This window comes from Microcaecilia unicolor, chromosome 7 (genome assembly GCF_901765095.1).
Source record: "Microcaecilia unicolor chromosome 7, aMicUni1.1, whole genome shotgun sequence".
In the NCBI taxonomy this organism is placed as follows: Eukaryota; Metazoa; Chordata; class Amphibia; order Gymnophiona; family Siphonopidae; genus Microcaecilia; species Microcaecilia unicolor.
This window is the reverse complement of record NC_044037.1, coordinates 129,820,895-129,834,816: the sequence shown is the minus strand read 5'-3', so window position 1 is coordinate 129,834,816 and position 13,922 is coordinate 129,820,895. Positions and strand designations below refer to the sequence as shown.

Here is a 13,922-nt window from a genome sequence, read left to right as displayed (position 1 = left end):
ATCTACCTAGCCTTTATATAGCTTATATGATTTAAACACTCTTAAACTGAAATTCACCCTTTTCTATTCTTCATAAACTTCAAGTAATCCTGAAATATTCAGATCCTTTTCTCACTAGAGAAACTTCAATCTCCACCAACCTCTTTTCATTCATATTTTCTCATTTACCACATAATCAGGCACTCTTTTATAATTTCAGTCAACATACACAGGAACTCACAGCTGCATGTCTCTCTTGGCCAAACCGACGATCAGTTGCTGTCTCACTCTGTTCCCTTCCCTGCAGATTTCTAACAGAAGCTGATCATCCAATCAGAGAGCTCTATTTGAATGCAGATTCACATACAGACACTCATGGGAATTTTTAGTGAAAAACACTAGATAAACCCTTCGTTTTTGGATCAAACTCCACACTTTTGATCAGAGCCATGACCTAACATTAAGGCTGTAAACATTCCATCATTTTTATCCATAAATATGCAAATGAGAACCTCCCAAAAACGGACTAATTTGCATATGATTTAAACAAATCTGAGCATATGACTACCAAGTACAGACTCCCAGCACCTGAATTCTGCAATTAGATTTAATGCAAATACTTTTAAAACTTATTTTTAGCACTTTTAAAATTTCAGGTTCTCTTTAATTTGAATGCTGTTCAAGCTCTGAAGCTCACCCTGAGTGAGGAGTTATCCCCAAACGAAAGCATATATAGCAATCTGGTTGCATTCTTTCAAATAACTTGAAGAGCCTGCCTGCCTCAGTGAAAACTGCTGTGTTGCTTTCACTTCGGGCTTGCCATGAATTGCAACTTCAGGTAAAAGATTTTGCAAGTGAGCGGACGGCAGGGCAGCGGTGCCCCTCGAAGGCAGGCACCCCCCTGCCTTGCTTACCCCGCTTACTGCATTGGCACGGCCCTGCTTGTCAGTACCATACTTTTATATGTATATCTATATCAGTGTACAATTTTATAATAGCCATTTTCCATATGTATAACATGCTTTACGCATGGAAAATGCTTTATAAAATTACTCACAAACTGTAGATCAAGCCCCACTGAAAATCTCTTTAAGTTTGTCAGACTACAAAAGTGCAACAGCAATACCTAATGGCCAGAATGAGGGTACATATGTAGATTTGGAAGGAACTGTAGTGTGTCGGGTCAATATTCAGCTGGGTTGGTAGGTGTTCTGTTTTCTTCTAAATACCAGCCACTGAGGCTGTATTAAATCTGGGTATTAGACACTGCTATTCTTATAGCGGCTGATGTAGAATAACTAGATTCATGACTAGCACCACTATATGGATACTGATGATACTGAGACTGCCTATTTGCTGCTCTAACTTTATCCAAATAGTTACACAGTTAATGGAGTGAATATCACTACTAACCAGATAACTCTTAACTCTGCCCAAGCTCTGACCCCAGACTGCAGGTGGTCTGTAAAGATATTCAGTAGAACTTTCCAGATAGTACTGCTGAATATCCACAGATGGGCCTAAGTCATTTATCTGATTAATTTTATTTATTTATTTATTTGTTACATTTGTATCCCACATTTTCCCACCTATTCGCAGGCTCAATGTGGCTTACATAGTACCGTAAGGCGTATGCCAATTCTGGTAAAGAACAAATACAAAGTGATGTTATGATATTAATGGTGGCTGTTATTTGGATAAATGCTTTTGAATATTACTACATGTGTCTCCTGGACAAGAATGGTCACTGTTATAACTGCGCTAGCTGATGGGATTATAAAATGGGGAAATATTTAGTTATTTATAGTAACATAAACATTGCATATTGGTTTGCTGTTTGATAATATAAATAAGAAATCTTCTAGTACTGAGAACCATACATGGTTCTACAATTGCACCTCAATCCTGGATTTGTAGTTTTCGGTGTCCAGGATTCTTGAAATAAATTTTTATTTCATATGGAGTTATTGTGCTTGATTTTTTGTTGTTTATGATTTATTAAAACACTTTTTTTTGCATTTGGGGTTCTTTAAAAGAATTTCTGTTGTAAGGAGCTCCTGGGGTGAATTTGTGTTGAGGTTTTCTGAGTTGAGCATGGGATGTCATATTCATGGTTCTATTAATAGGTTTATGTTCTTTTTTATTTAATGAGGAACTGCTTACCTGCACATGAAGGGCTTCTTTGCCTAAGGAATATTTCATCATCATTATCATCATCATCATCAATCTGAGCATGGAGTGATCCAAATATCATACAGAAGAGGACAAACAAAAAGATTTTGGGAAACATTTTGACTCTTCCTCACACTTCTTTCCTGCTAAAAGAATAAAATACTGTTAAGAGGCTTTTGAGTGATAAGATTAGAATTATGATCATATTACATGATGCTAAACACAGTCATCCATTAAAAGAGAAATATGATACTGCTGAGGACACAGATGGCTCCAGGTGATAGAAGACCTTGAACACGTGAAATTGGTGAACCAATGGAGACACTGGTGACCCACTATTGGGATTGTAGGTATCATCTGGGATGAGGATATGGGTGATAATGGGGGCATCAAAGATTCTTCCCTTGGAATATGGGTGACTTCTGAATAAGGTAGCTAAAAATATCCCCCTCATTCTGTAACCACAGTGCTTAAATGTATCCCTACTCTGTGATTTCTGCTTATACATTTGTAGGGGTTGCTCTTTTCCGGCTGTAGTTTTGTTTATGTTCTTAAGGTAGCCAAACCGGTAGAAGAGGCAACAGTAAAAGCTAGAAGGATGCATGGATGTATAAGGGAGAAGAATGGCCAGCAGGGAAAAGGGGAGTGACTGATAATGCCTCTGTATAAGTCTCTGGAAATTAATCAGATTTGTCTGACAAAACCTACTTCTAGAGAAACCTCTAATGCCTCTCTGGAGACCTCATTTAGGGGTCCTTTTACTAAGCTGCAGTAAAAAGTGGCCTGTGGTAGTATGGGCGTGTGTTTTTGGTGCATACTGGGCCATTTTTTACCATGGCTGGGAAAAAAAGTATTTTCAATGGGTCAGTAAATGACAGTGCACTAAAATTAAAGGTAGTGTGCGGCTATTTACTGCCTGAGCCCTTACTGCCAGCCATTGACCTAGCGTTAAGGGCTCACATGCTACTCACATGGTAATCCTGCAGCGCTCACCAATGTGGGCACGCTGCTGAATACCGCCAACGTCAGAATTACTGCTCGGCAGTGGCGTTCTGAGGGGCGCTGACACCCGGGGCGGATATCTGATGCGCCCCGCCCCCGGGTGCAGCGCCCCCCCCATGCAGCGCGACCCCCCCTGGCGAAGGGACACCCCCCCACCCTGGCGAAAGAACCCCCCGGGTGCACGCCGCTGGGGGGGTGCCACACGCTGGTCAGCGTCTTCGTTTCCATGCTTCCTCTGCCCCGGAACAGGTTACTTCCTGTTCCGGGGCAGAGGGAGCATGGAAACGAACGACGCTGACTGGCGCGCAGCACCTCCCCCCCCCCAGCGGCGGGCACCCAGGGCGGACCGCCCCCACTGCCCCCCCCCCCTTGGTACGCCACTGCTGCTCGGCACCCACATAACCCAGTGGTAATGCCAATTTGGTGCACATTAGCCCTAACACTGCTTTGTGAAAGGACCCCTTAGAGTTCTATGTACAATTCTGAAGACCACACCTTCAAAAGATATAAGCATGATCGAGCCAGTCGAGAGGGCAGCTGCTAAAATGGTCAGTGGTCTTTGACATAGATCTCAATATGTACAGGGTGGGGCAAAAAAAGTAACCCCCTAGAGTTTTTTTGCAGTTTTCTCAGGAACCGCTTAGACTGTCAATGTGAAATTTTACAACTTTATTTCTTGTTACTATCAACGTTTATGTGCTGAGTAGAATGAGATTATCTTTAAACATGGTGAAGATACTGACTTTATAACTTGACCACCCAGTGATTTTCACACGTTCAAAAATGCTGGCACTGTAAAACTACCATTATTTGGAAAACAAAACCCCAAGATACCAGCTTACTGTTAAATGCCATCACAGTGACATAGACTTTTGTCTGTGGAGCAATGTTGGAGGTTTATCACAAGCTCACCAAAAGCTGTAAACAATTGCCAAACTCAAGGAAGTACTGCAGATGATCTGGGACAGCCTGCCACAGGGACTGGTTGACAAGGCTGTTAAGAGCTTCCCAAAATGACTGAAGGCCTGTGTTAAAGCTAGGGACGGAGGCCAAGATGCACTAAAAAATCGTTAAAGCCCTTTCCCTACTGAATCCCATAGCGAATCAGTAAGGAACGGGCATGCATCAAGGAAAAGGAATGCAAATGAGCTGCTCGTTGTAGCTCACTTGCATTCTCTATTCCATCGGTAACCAGTCGGACAGTCGGCCGGTCGAGCATGCGTAGAGCAGCCAAGCGTTATGCTGGATGCTCTGCGCATGCCAAATACGTCCAAAAAGCGCCTAAGACCCATGTAAAAATAAAAAACAAGCTGCGTGTCCCAAGTCTTCGTGAGGGACTTTAAAAAATTGTTATTAAAAAGTTATGACACCTTCGCTATGCCTGTGGTCGTCCCTGCGCCTCCCGGGAAAGGAAGACACAGCGCCGCTCACCCCCTCCACAGCCTGCTGCAGGAAGGCTCCGATGTGGCTCGATCCTAGCAGGAGAGTGCAGTTGAGGACGTCCATCCAAAAAGTCGTCCTTTTTGGACGTCCTTCCCCCCCCCCCCCCCCCCGCAATAATAAAAACGGCCTTTTTGGACGTCCTTCGACCTGGAAATCTCTGAGCTAATCACAACATGTTTAGCTGAGCTAAATGCGCTGTGATTGGCTCAGGGACTTCCAGGTCTCTCAGCTGTGTGAAGGACATCCAAAAAGGCCGCTTTTATTATTGCGGGGGGGGGGGGGGGGGGTTCAGGTGAAGGACGTCAAAAGGGACGTCCCTTACAACATTTTGTTTCTTCCGATTTGCCCCAACGAGAGGTGTAGATCTCCCATTAGGTTTTTCACGGTAAGGGGATCGGAAAACCGTAGTGCATCTCATTATAATAGCCTTGCAACGGTAGTGTGGCTCATTATAATAGCCTTTGGATCATCTGCATTCCGTTTTCATTAGCTGCTACCGTGATTGGAAAATGGCTCGGAGAAGCCTTTAGTGCATGCCACGGTTTACTACTTGTTTGTTAATGGCTCGTTAAGTTTAATGCATCTGGCCCAGACACTGAGTAATTATAGTGAATGCGAAATTCTGACACATTGCTAATTGTATCATTTGAATGACATTATTTTACTGTGTTTTAGCTCAAACATTTTTAATGCATAAAAGTCACTAGATAGTAACACTAAAATGTAAGTAACATCAACACAGCTTAAGATAATTAAATGTTGTTTAATTATGCATAAGTATGATGACTAAAGTATGTAAAATTTCTCATTGAAATTCAAAGTGGTTGCTAAGAAAATGGCAAGAAACTCTAGGGGGTTACTTTTTTTTGCCTTACCCTGTATACTTTGGAAGAAAGCCGGGAGAGGGGTGTTCTGTCCTTTGACAGCCTTGCCTGGTTCGGATGGGTTCTGAAATGTGTTTAATGTTTTACTGTAGTGCACTGTAATGTTAAATAAGCAAGGAATTATGTAAAATGTAGTTCACAGGTAGTGCAAACACAGTTGTTTAAAAACTGTTATTAGTGGTGTGCTGTCGCCTAGGCCTAGGCCTTTTTGCTCAGCCTAACTTGGCTCTGTTGTCATTGGTCTTCATGGCCTCTTGTTCTTTGGGTTCTGGAAGCCCCCCCCCCCCCCCCCCCCCCCCCGCCCCTGTCCAGGTGCTCTCTCTGACTGACTTGATGGCTGTCTCCATCTTATTTTCTGTCAGCATTTGTTCTCATAGATTCACTGGAGAGAACTCGGTTTTTATCTCATAAATATTCTCATATATATCTTGCCAATGAGATATTGCATTTTCAATTTCCCATCTGTGAGCTGCTCTGCCTGTGTAACTGCTTTTCTACTTAAGTAGTAGAACTGCCCTTTTCCTCAGGTCTCTGATTCCATCTACTGAGGCAGCTTTCAGAACACGAAGGCTCTGTGCTAAGAAGCACCTCTTCTGATTTGTGAGTAAACTGTTTGTTATTCATTAAAGGATATTTCAGAAATATAAAGAGACTTCAGGGTGTATTGATGTGCTGAGGTTATACATCAAGATACTAAGATATTACAGTGACAGATCTTAGGATGTTTGAATAAGGGGAGACATGATATACCTCTGTAGAATATAAGCCACAGGAGGCAAGTCTCTTTTAGTTGAAAGGAATGACGGTGAAAGAGGACAAACATAGTAGTAACCTAAGGAAATATTACATCATGAAAAGAGTGGTGAATTCCTGGAACAGCCTCCTAGTGGAGGTGGTTAAGACGAAGTAAGCTTGGGACAAGTACACAGGATCTCTAAGGGAGAGGAAGTGTTAGTAGATAGTATGGATGGGCAGACTGGATTGGTCATATGGTTATATTTGCCTTCATTTTTTCTATGTATTTCTGTTTACATGGAGGGGGATAATCGAACGGGGGCGCCCATCTCTAAGGGTGCCCATCTCTAAGGATGGCCCCATAAAGGGGCAGGGCAACCCATATTATCAAAACAAGATGGACATCCACATTACGTTTCGATAATACGGTCGGGGATGCCCAAATCATGAAATTTAGGTCGACCTTAGAGATGGTCGTCCCCAGTTTTTGGAGATAATGGAAAGCAAGGACGCCCATCTCAGAAACGACCAAATCCAAGCCATTTGGTCATGGGAGGAGCCAGCATTCGTAGTGCACTGGTCCCACTAACTGAATGGAAAAAGCCCTTCCCTATCTGGAAAGGAACAGGCATGCATGAAGGAAATTGCATGCAAATGAGCTGCTCGCTGTTAACTCATTTGCACATGATTTCCTTCCTAAGGAGGGGAAGCAACGGCAGTTGAGGATGTCCAAAGTGTAGATGTTTCTGTGAGAAGGACATCCATGCCTTTGCTATGCCTCCAACACCCTCTTTATTTATTTATTTGGATTTTGGATCACAAGTAGCAGCAGTGAGATTTGAACCAGCCACGTCCTTCTTTCAAACATTTTGGACGTCCTCAACTGCCCCCCACAGGGACGGCCGAATTTCAAGGAAGTGGAGTAGAGTGGAGGAGTGGCAGGTCACATTTACACTACCTTTTACGTGTTGTGTTAGCACCCAGGGCCGGTCTTAGCAAGTGCGGGGCCCTATGCAGACCAATTTGACAGGGCCCCACCCTAGCCCTGCCCCACCCTAACTCCGCCCCACCCTAGCTCCACCCCCACCCTAGCTCCAGAGCCGGCCACCCCTCCCTCCAAGGCCCCCAGCTCCAGGGCTTGTCGATCCTACACAGTCAATGCCAACTGAAAACCATGTCTTTTTCACAAACACAGATACACCCTAATCCACTATAGAATAAGTAGTAATATTTAAACTTTCTATTTAGACAAAAATTAAACTGAACCCCCAAGATGCCAGACTCTGCATACAATACAACACCACAGAAACAGAAAATGTGCCCTAGTACTGTGCAAAATATAAAGACAACAGATGTAAATTTGAAAAAAAACCTAACAAATACCAATCACTACTTTACAAATTAACAAATAGAAATAAAACAAATATAGAAAATAAAATAATAGCATTTTATTGGACTAATACATTTAGCTTTCAGAGGCCAAAACCTCCGTCCTCAGGTCAATACAGTATAGAGCTGTTACAGTATCCTATCCTGACCTGAGGAAGGGGGCTTTGTTCTCTGAAAGTTTGTCAAAATGTATTAAAATTAGTCCAATAAAAAGATTACCTTATCATGTTCTATTATAAACATTTATTAGCACAGCTACAATACTATATCCTAAAGCAAAAAAATAAAAATATATATTTTATTTACAGTTTGTCGTCTCTGGTTTCTGCTTTCCTCATCTTCTTTTCACTGTCTTCCTTCCATCCAGCATCTGTCTTCGCTCTCTCTCTGCCATCCAGTGTCTGCCCTCTCTGCTGTCCCCTTCATCCAATGTCTGCCCTCTCTCCCTGCCCCTTCCGTGCACATCTATCTCTGCCCCTTCCATTCACTGTCTGCCCTTTCTATCCCTTCCATCCACTGTCTGCCCTTTCTTTCTGCCCCTTCAATCCACCATTTACCCTCCTTTTCCCATCCATCCAGGTCTGCCCTCCCTCTCGCTCCCCCTTCCATCCAGGATCTGCCCCTCTCTCTGCCCCTTTTTTTCAGCCCCCAGTTCCAGCCCCACTATCCCACCAGTCCCCCATTTCAGCCCCAGCCCTTTTCTCCCACCAGTCCCGAGCTTCAGCCCCCAGCCACTCCTCCCTGTCCCCTTTTCAGCCCCCAGTTTCAACCCATCCCCAGCCCTTTTCTCTCACCAGTCCAAGCTTCAGCCCCAGCCACTTCTCCCTATCTCCTTTTCAGCCCCCAGTACCCACAGTTTCAGCCCCTGCCCCTTTTCAGCGTCCAGTCCCAGTACTAGACCCCTTATCCCACCTACCCTCCTTTTCAGCCCCCAGTTCCAGCCCCCTTCATCCACATGTCTTGTATTAGAGCCCCCCCCCTTTTCAGCCCCAGAACCATTCTCCCACCTGACCCACGCATGCCCCATTTTCCCACCAGCCCCATGCATGGCCCCCATTTCCCATATGGCCCCTTCTCAAACCCCAGTTCCAGCCCCCTTCTCCCATCTGAGAACCCCCATCCCACACCCTTCTCCCACCTGAGTCCCCTTTACCCCCTCCCCCCAAATGAGAACCCCCATCCCACACCCTTCTCCCATCTGAGTCCCCCTTACCCCAACTGAGAACCCCCATCCCACACCCTTCTCACATCTGAGTCCCCCTTACCCCCTCCCCCCAACTGAGAACCCCCATCCCACACCCTTCTCACATCTGAGTCCCCCCCCCCTGACCCGACCCACCTACCAACTCTTTTCCCCTGCTGCACCCACTAACTTAAAAAAAAACTTGAGAAGCGCCAAGAAGCAGGCAGAGCCTCGCGTCTGCCCTGCTAGTAAAAATCTCCTGCACGTCGTCGGGCCGGCCTTCCTGCATTAAGTCCCGCCCTCCTCTGAGGTAATAGGCTATTACCTCAGAGGAGGGCGGGACTTAATGCGGGAAGAGCCTATTACCTCAGAGGAGGGCGGGACTTAATGCAGGAAGGCCGGCCCGACGACGTGCAGGAGATTTTTACTAGCAGGGCAGACGCGAGGCTCTGCCTGCTTCTTGGCGCTTCTCAAGTTTTTGTTTAAGTTAGTGGGTGCAGCAGGGGAAAAGAGTTGGTAGGTGGGTCGGGTCAGGGGGGGGGACTCAGATGTGAGAAGGGTGTGGGATGGGGGTTCTCAGTTGGGGGGAGGGGGTAAGGGGGACTCAGATGTGAGAAGGGTGTGGGATGGGGGTTCTCAGTTGGGGTAATAGGCTATTACCTCAGAGGAGGGCGGGACTTAATGCGGGAAGAGCCTATTACCTCAAAGGAGGGCGGGACTTAATGCGGGAAGGCCGGCCCGACGACGTGCAGGAGATTTTTAGCAGGGCAGACGCGAGGCACTGCCTGCTACTCGGCGCTTCTCAATTTTATTACATTACAGCGATCGATCGTCGGGGGTGGGAGCAGCAGGCGGGGCGACCCCAGGCGTGCTGCGCGGGGCCCCCTTGAGCGCGGGGCCCTATGCGGCCGCCTCGGTCGCCTCGGTCGCCTCGCCCTAAGACCGGCCCTGTTAGCACCTAATTGTTGGCACACAAATACAAACTTAAGCTGTATTCTATAATGGACTCTGAATTCCCAGATGCCAATATAGAATTTCTGCTCAGCATCCTGCATTTTGGCACCCACATTTGGGCAGCACTTTTAGAATTGCCCTCTACGTGCTTTCAGACACAGGAATTTGCTTCAGTATCTATAACCATAAATCCACACACTGTGCCCTGTATAACAATAAGATGATAAACACACCTATGCAGCCTGTGTAGCCTTGTAGCCTATTCTTTATAGACTAGGTTACAAGTAGGTGCATTGTAGACACATTTAGGTGTCTATAGTGCACCTACTTGTAGCCTATTCTATAAAGAATAGGATGTGTGTACTCTTCATAGAATACCAGTGTAGCATGTCAAATGCATGCCTAGAATTAAGGCGTAATCACTTACACCATACAGCTGATGTAAATGATTGCATCTAAATCACAAAGGAACATGTGTAAGTTATAGTTTTCTATAATCTAATCATGTAACATTGTGCTCCACCCATGTGCCATCCAAACCCCGCCCAACTGAATACCAACCCTCAAACTATGCACTGTCACGTTAAGGCACCTTTTTATAGAATACAGTATTGCCATTTACCTGTGTTATATGCTCACATACATGTGTATACAACTGTATTCTAGACATTCCTGAAACCTATATCTTGGTGTCTTCTTTACAGAATTACCCTCATAATACCTGTTTAAGTATGATTGTAAGAATTTCCAAACTAGGTCAGTGGTATATCATAGGTATCTAGTGCATAGGGGCTAAAGCTTATATTTGCTTCCCCTTTTCTTCTCATAGTAATACGTAAAGTCCCATAAAACTGCAATACTATATGAAGGAGTTAATAAATAGGGTGAATTTTTACTGTTTTGATGTTGTACTTAAATTTATACCATTTATTGACTCCCTCTTGTACAAAAAACAAAACAGAAAATGATTTGAACTGACTATAATGCTCACACCTAAAATATAACTTTTTGTGCTTTCATTTTAGCAAACTTTTGTATAACACTGTTATAATAAAGACTTTAAAAAAGTTCTTTCAATAGATTTTCTCTTTCTGCCCACCTTCCTAGCTCCTTATTTATTTATTTGTTGCATTTGTATCCCACATTTTCCCACCTATTTGCAGGCTCAATGTGGCTTACAATGTTCCGTCATGACATTCATCATTAAAGTAAAAGATACAATTGGTATTACATAAAGAACATGTATAACATAATAGAATTAAGCAACCAGGTATAGAAGGGAAACATTCAGAATATTAGGTAAGTGGTGATGTGTTGCAGTTCCTATTGTGGATCGTTGTGGTATGCCTTGTTGAAGAGATATCTTCTGCAATTTACAAAAGTTGATTAGGTCATAAATTGTTTTCAAATCAAGTGGCAATGCATTCCACAGCTGCGTGCTCATGTAGGAAAAGCTGGACGCATATGTTAATCTATATTTTAGTCCTTTACAGCTGGGGAAGTGAAGATTTAGGAATGTGCATATTGATCTTTTAGCATTCCTGGGTGGCAAGTCAATAAGGTCTAGCATGTAGGCCGGGGCATCTTCGTGAATGATTTTATGAACCAGAGTGCAGACCTTGAACGCAATACGTTCTTTAAGTGGGAGCCAGTGTAGCTTTTCTCTTAGGGGTTTGGCACTTTCGTATTTTGTTTTTCCAAATATGAGTCTGGCTGCAGTGTTTTGGGCTGTTTGAAGTTTCTTGATGATTTGCCTTTACAGCCAACATAAAGTGCATTACAGTAGTCTAGATGACTTAGCACCATTGATTGTACCACGTTGCGAAAAATATCCCTTGGGAAGAAAGGCTTCATTCTTTAGAGTTTCCACATTGATGGAACATCTTCCTTCTTGGATTCTTCACATGGTTTTCAAGTGTGAGATTTTGATCAATGGTAACTCCAAGAATTTTCAGGGTGTCCGGAACAGGTAGGGAAAAGTTTGGTGTGGATATATTGGTGAATTTACCTTACACTTCCAGTTCTATAAAATACTCTTCATCTACAGAAATTCTCACAACAATGGGTGCAGAACAAAAGAGACTCCCCATACAACTCAAAATATACAAAAATATACAACTAAAACGAAATATATTCTGGTGTCATCTCAGTAACAGCAACACTTACTCCCTTCACTGCTAGATACTTTAGGAATTAATGCCTATGTTTACTAAGGTGCATTATAGGCGTGTTAGCATTTTTAATGCACATAAATGGTTTACGCGCGTTAAACGCTAATGTGCCCATAGAAATATATAGGTGCATTAGCATTTAACATGCCTTAACTTAATAGGCGCGTTAGAAATGCTAACGCACCTTAGTAAACATACCCCTAAAAGAAAATCTTACAAAAGTTATTTAGAACTTAAACATAACAATCTACACATGAAAAGCTAAATATTCCAAAAATTATAAATGCGGTGAAACACCACTATACAGTAGAGTCTTGAATGGGACTGATCCATTGTCGAGTAACTGAAAATTCGGGTAATACAAAAAACATCAATGATGTATAAATAAGAGGCATAAATTATGTGTTTTTCAAATATTGCTTATTAATGTTATTCAGCAACCAACTAACAACAGTATTACACATGTGCTTGTACTGTTACAAACATTTTTGACAGAAATAGTGTACAGAACATATTCATAAACAAAACAACTGTACACAGCAGAGAACTGCATAAGATCAAGCACAATAGTATGGAAACAAAAGTTATTTTAAAAAATTTGTGATTAAGGTTTGTTTTCCTGTTTTATTTCTCTTCCTTGCAGTGAGATCATGCCAGTGTCTTAATAAAATAATATCAGTAGTAGTCGCTTTATCTTGTTGTTCCGTATAAGCCATAGGATCCAACTTTTCAAAATGATTGGGGGTGCTGAATTTTTTTTTTTACAGGTGGTACATTCCCCCCCTCCCCCTCCATATTTTAACATCCTGTCTGCTGCAGTCTTCACCTGGGCAGTGGCAGCACCACTCAAAGGCTGCCTGCAATCATTTACATCAGCTGTATGGTGTAAGTGATTACGCCTTAATTCTAGGCATGCATTTGACATGTTACACTGGTATTCTATGAAGAGTACACACATCCTATTCTTTATAGAATAGGCTACAAGTAGGTGCACTATAGACACCAACGTGTATGTTAAAGTCTCCGAGAATGAGGGACGGAGATGAAAGATCAAGAAAAACAGAGAGCCAGGCATCGAAGTCAGTGAGGAAGGAAGAGAGAGATTTATCAGGGGGGCGGTAAATGACTGCCACTCTGAGTTGCAACGGGTGGAATAGGCGGATGGTGTGGGCTTCAAAGGATGAGAAGCAGTGAGATTGCGGTAGGAGGAGAGGTTGGAAACTACAGGAGGGCGAGAGTAGTAACCCGACGCCTCTGCCACGGCCAACTGGGCGGGGAGTGTGGGAGAAAAGATAACCTCCATGGCATAGGGCTGCGATTGAGGCAGAGTCATCAGGGGAGAGCCAGGTTTCAGTTAGGGCGAGCAGATGAAGGGAGCAACACAATTAGAAACAGTAAACGGCCAGATAACAAAGGTAGGAAAAATGAATTTTATTTTTAGTTTAGTATAAAGTAGTGTGGTAGCTGTGTTAATAAATATAGAAAATGGAAATAAGGTAATATCTTTATTGGACTAATTTAAATAAATTTTTGACTAATGTTTGGAGACCAAACCCTTCTTTCCCATGTCAGAACAGAATAACGTAACAGCAGTATACTGTCCTGACCTGAGGAAAGAGATTTTGGCCTCTGAAAGCGAATTGAAAAATGTATTTAGTCCAATAAAATGATATTATCATATTTTCCATTTTTTGTTTTATTTGTATTTGTTAACCTATAGTATAGTGATTGAAATATGTCAGTTTTTGAAATTTGCATCTCCTTATATTTGCACAGTACAGGGGGACTGAGTGGTGGGGCTGTTCAAGGAAGAAGTCCTTCAACCTCCAGCTGTGCTCCACCACCCCTACTCACTGAAATGGTCATTGTCTCGACCTCGTCCTCTCCTCTTCCGACTCACCCTCCAATTTCCACGCCTCAGCTCTTCCTCTCTCTGATCATCACCTGATCACCTTCACACTTCTTCACCCCCCCTCAGCCCCGCCCAACATTAACCACTACTTCCAGGAA

At 43.4% G+C, this 13,922-nt stretch overlaps 1 protein-coding gene across 3 annotated transcripts in view; it reads right to left on the bottom strand.

The window, feature by feature from the left end:
* COL6A2 (collagen type VI alpha 2 chain) overlaps positions 1-13,922 on the bottom strand; it is a 479,211-nt gene that overhangs the window by 391,977 nt on the left and 73,312 nt on the right. Inside the window, exons 1-2 of one of the 3 annotated variants that reach the window (XM_030210353.1) lie at positions 3,973-3,984; positions 2,143-2,297 (exon numbers count right to left, since the gene is read on the bottom strand). In XM_030210353.1, the coding sequence (XP_030066213.1) occupies positions 2,143-2,269 (127 nt within the window). In that variant the 5' untranslated portion in view covers positions 2,270-2,297; positions 3,973-3,984. Of the gene's footprint in view, positions 1-2,142; positions 2,298-3,972; positions 3,985-13,922 lie in introns of those variants that run through there. The other 2 variants (XM_030210351.1, XM_030210352.1) reach the window with 2 other exon arrangements.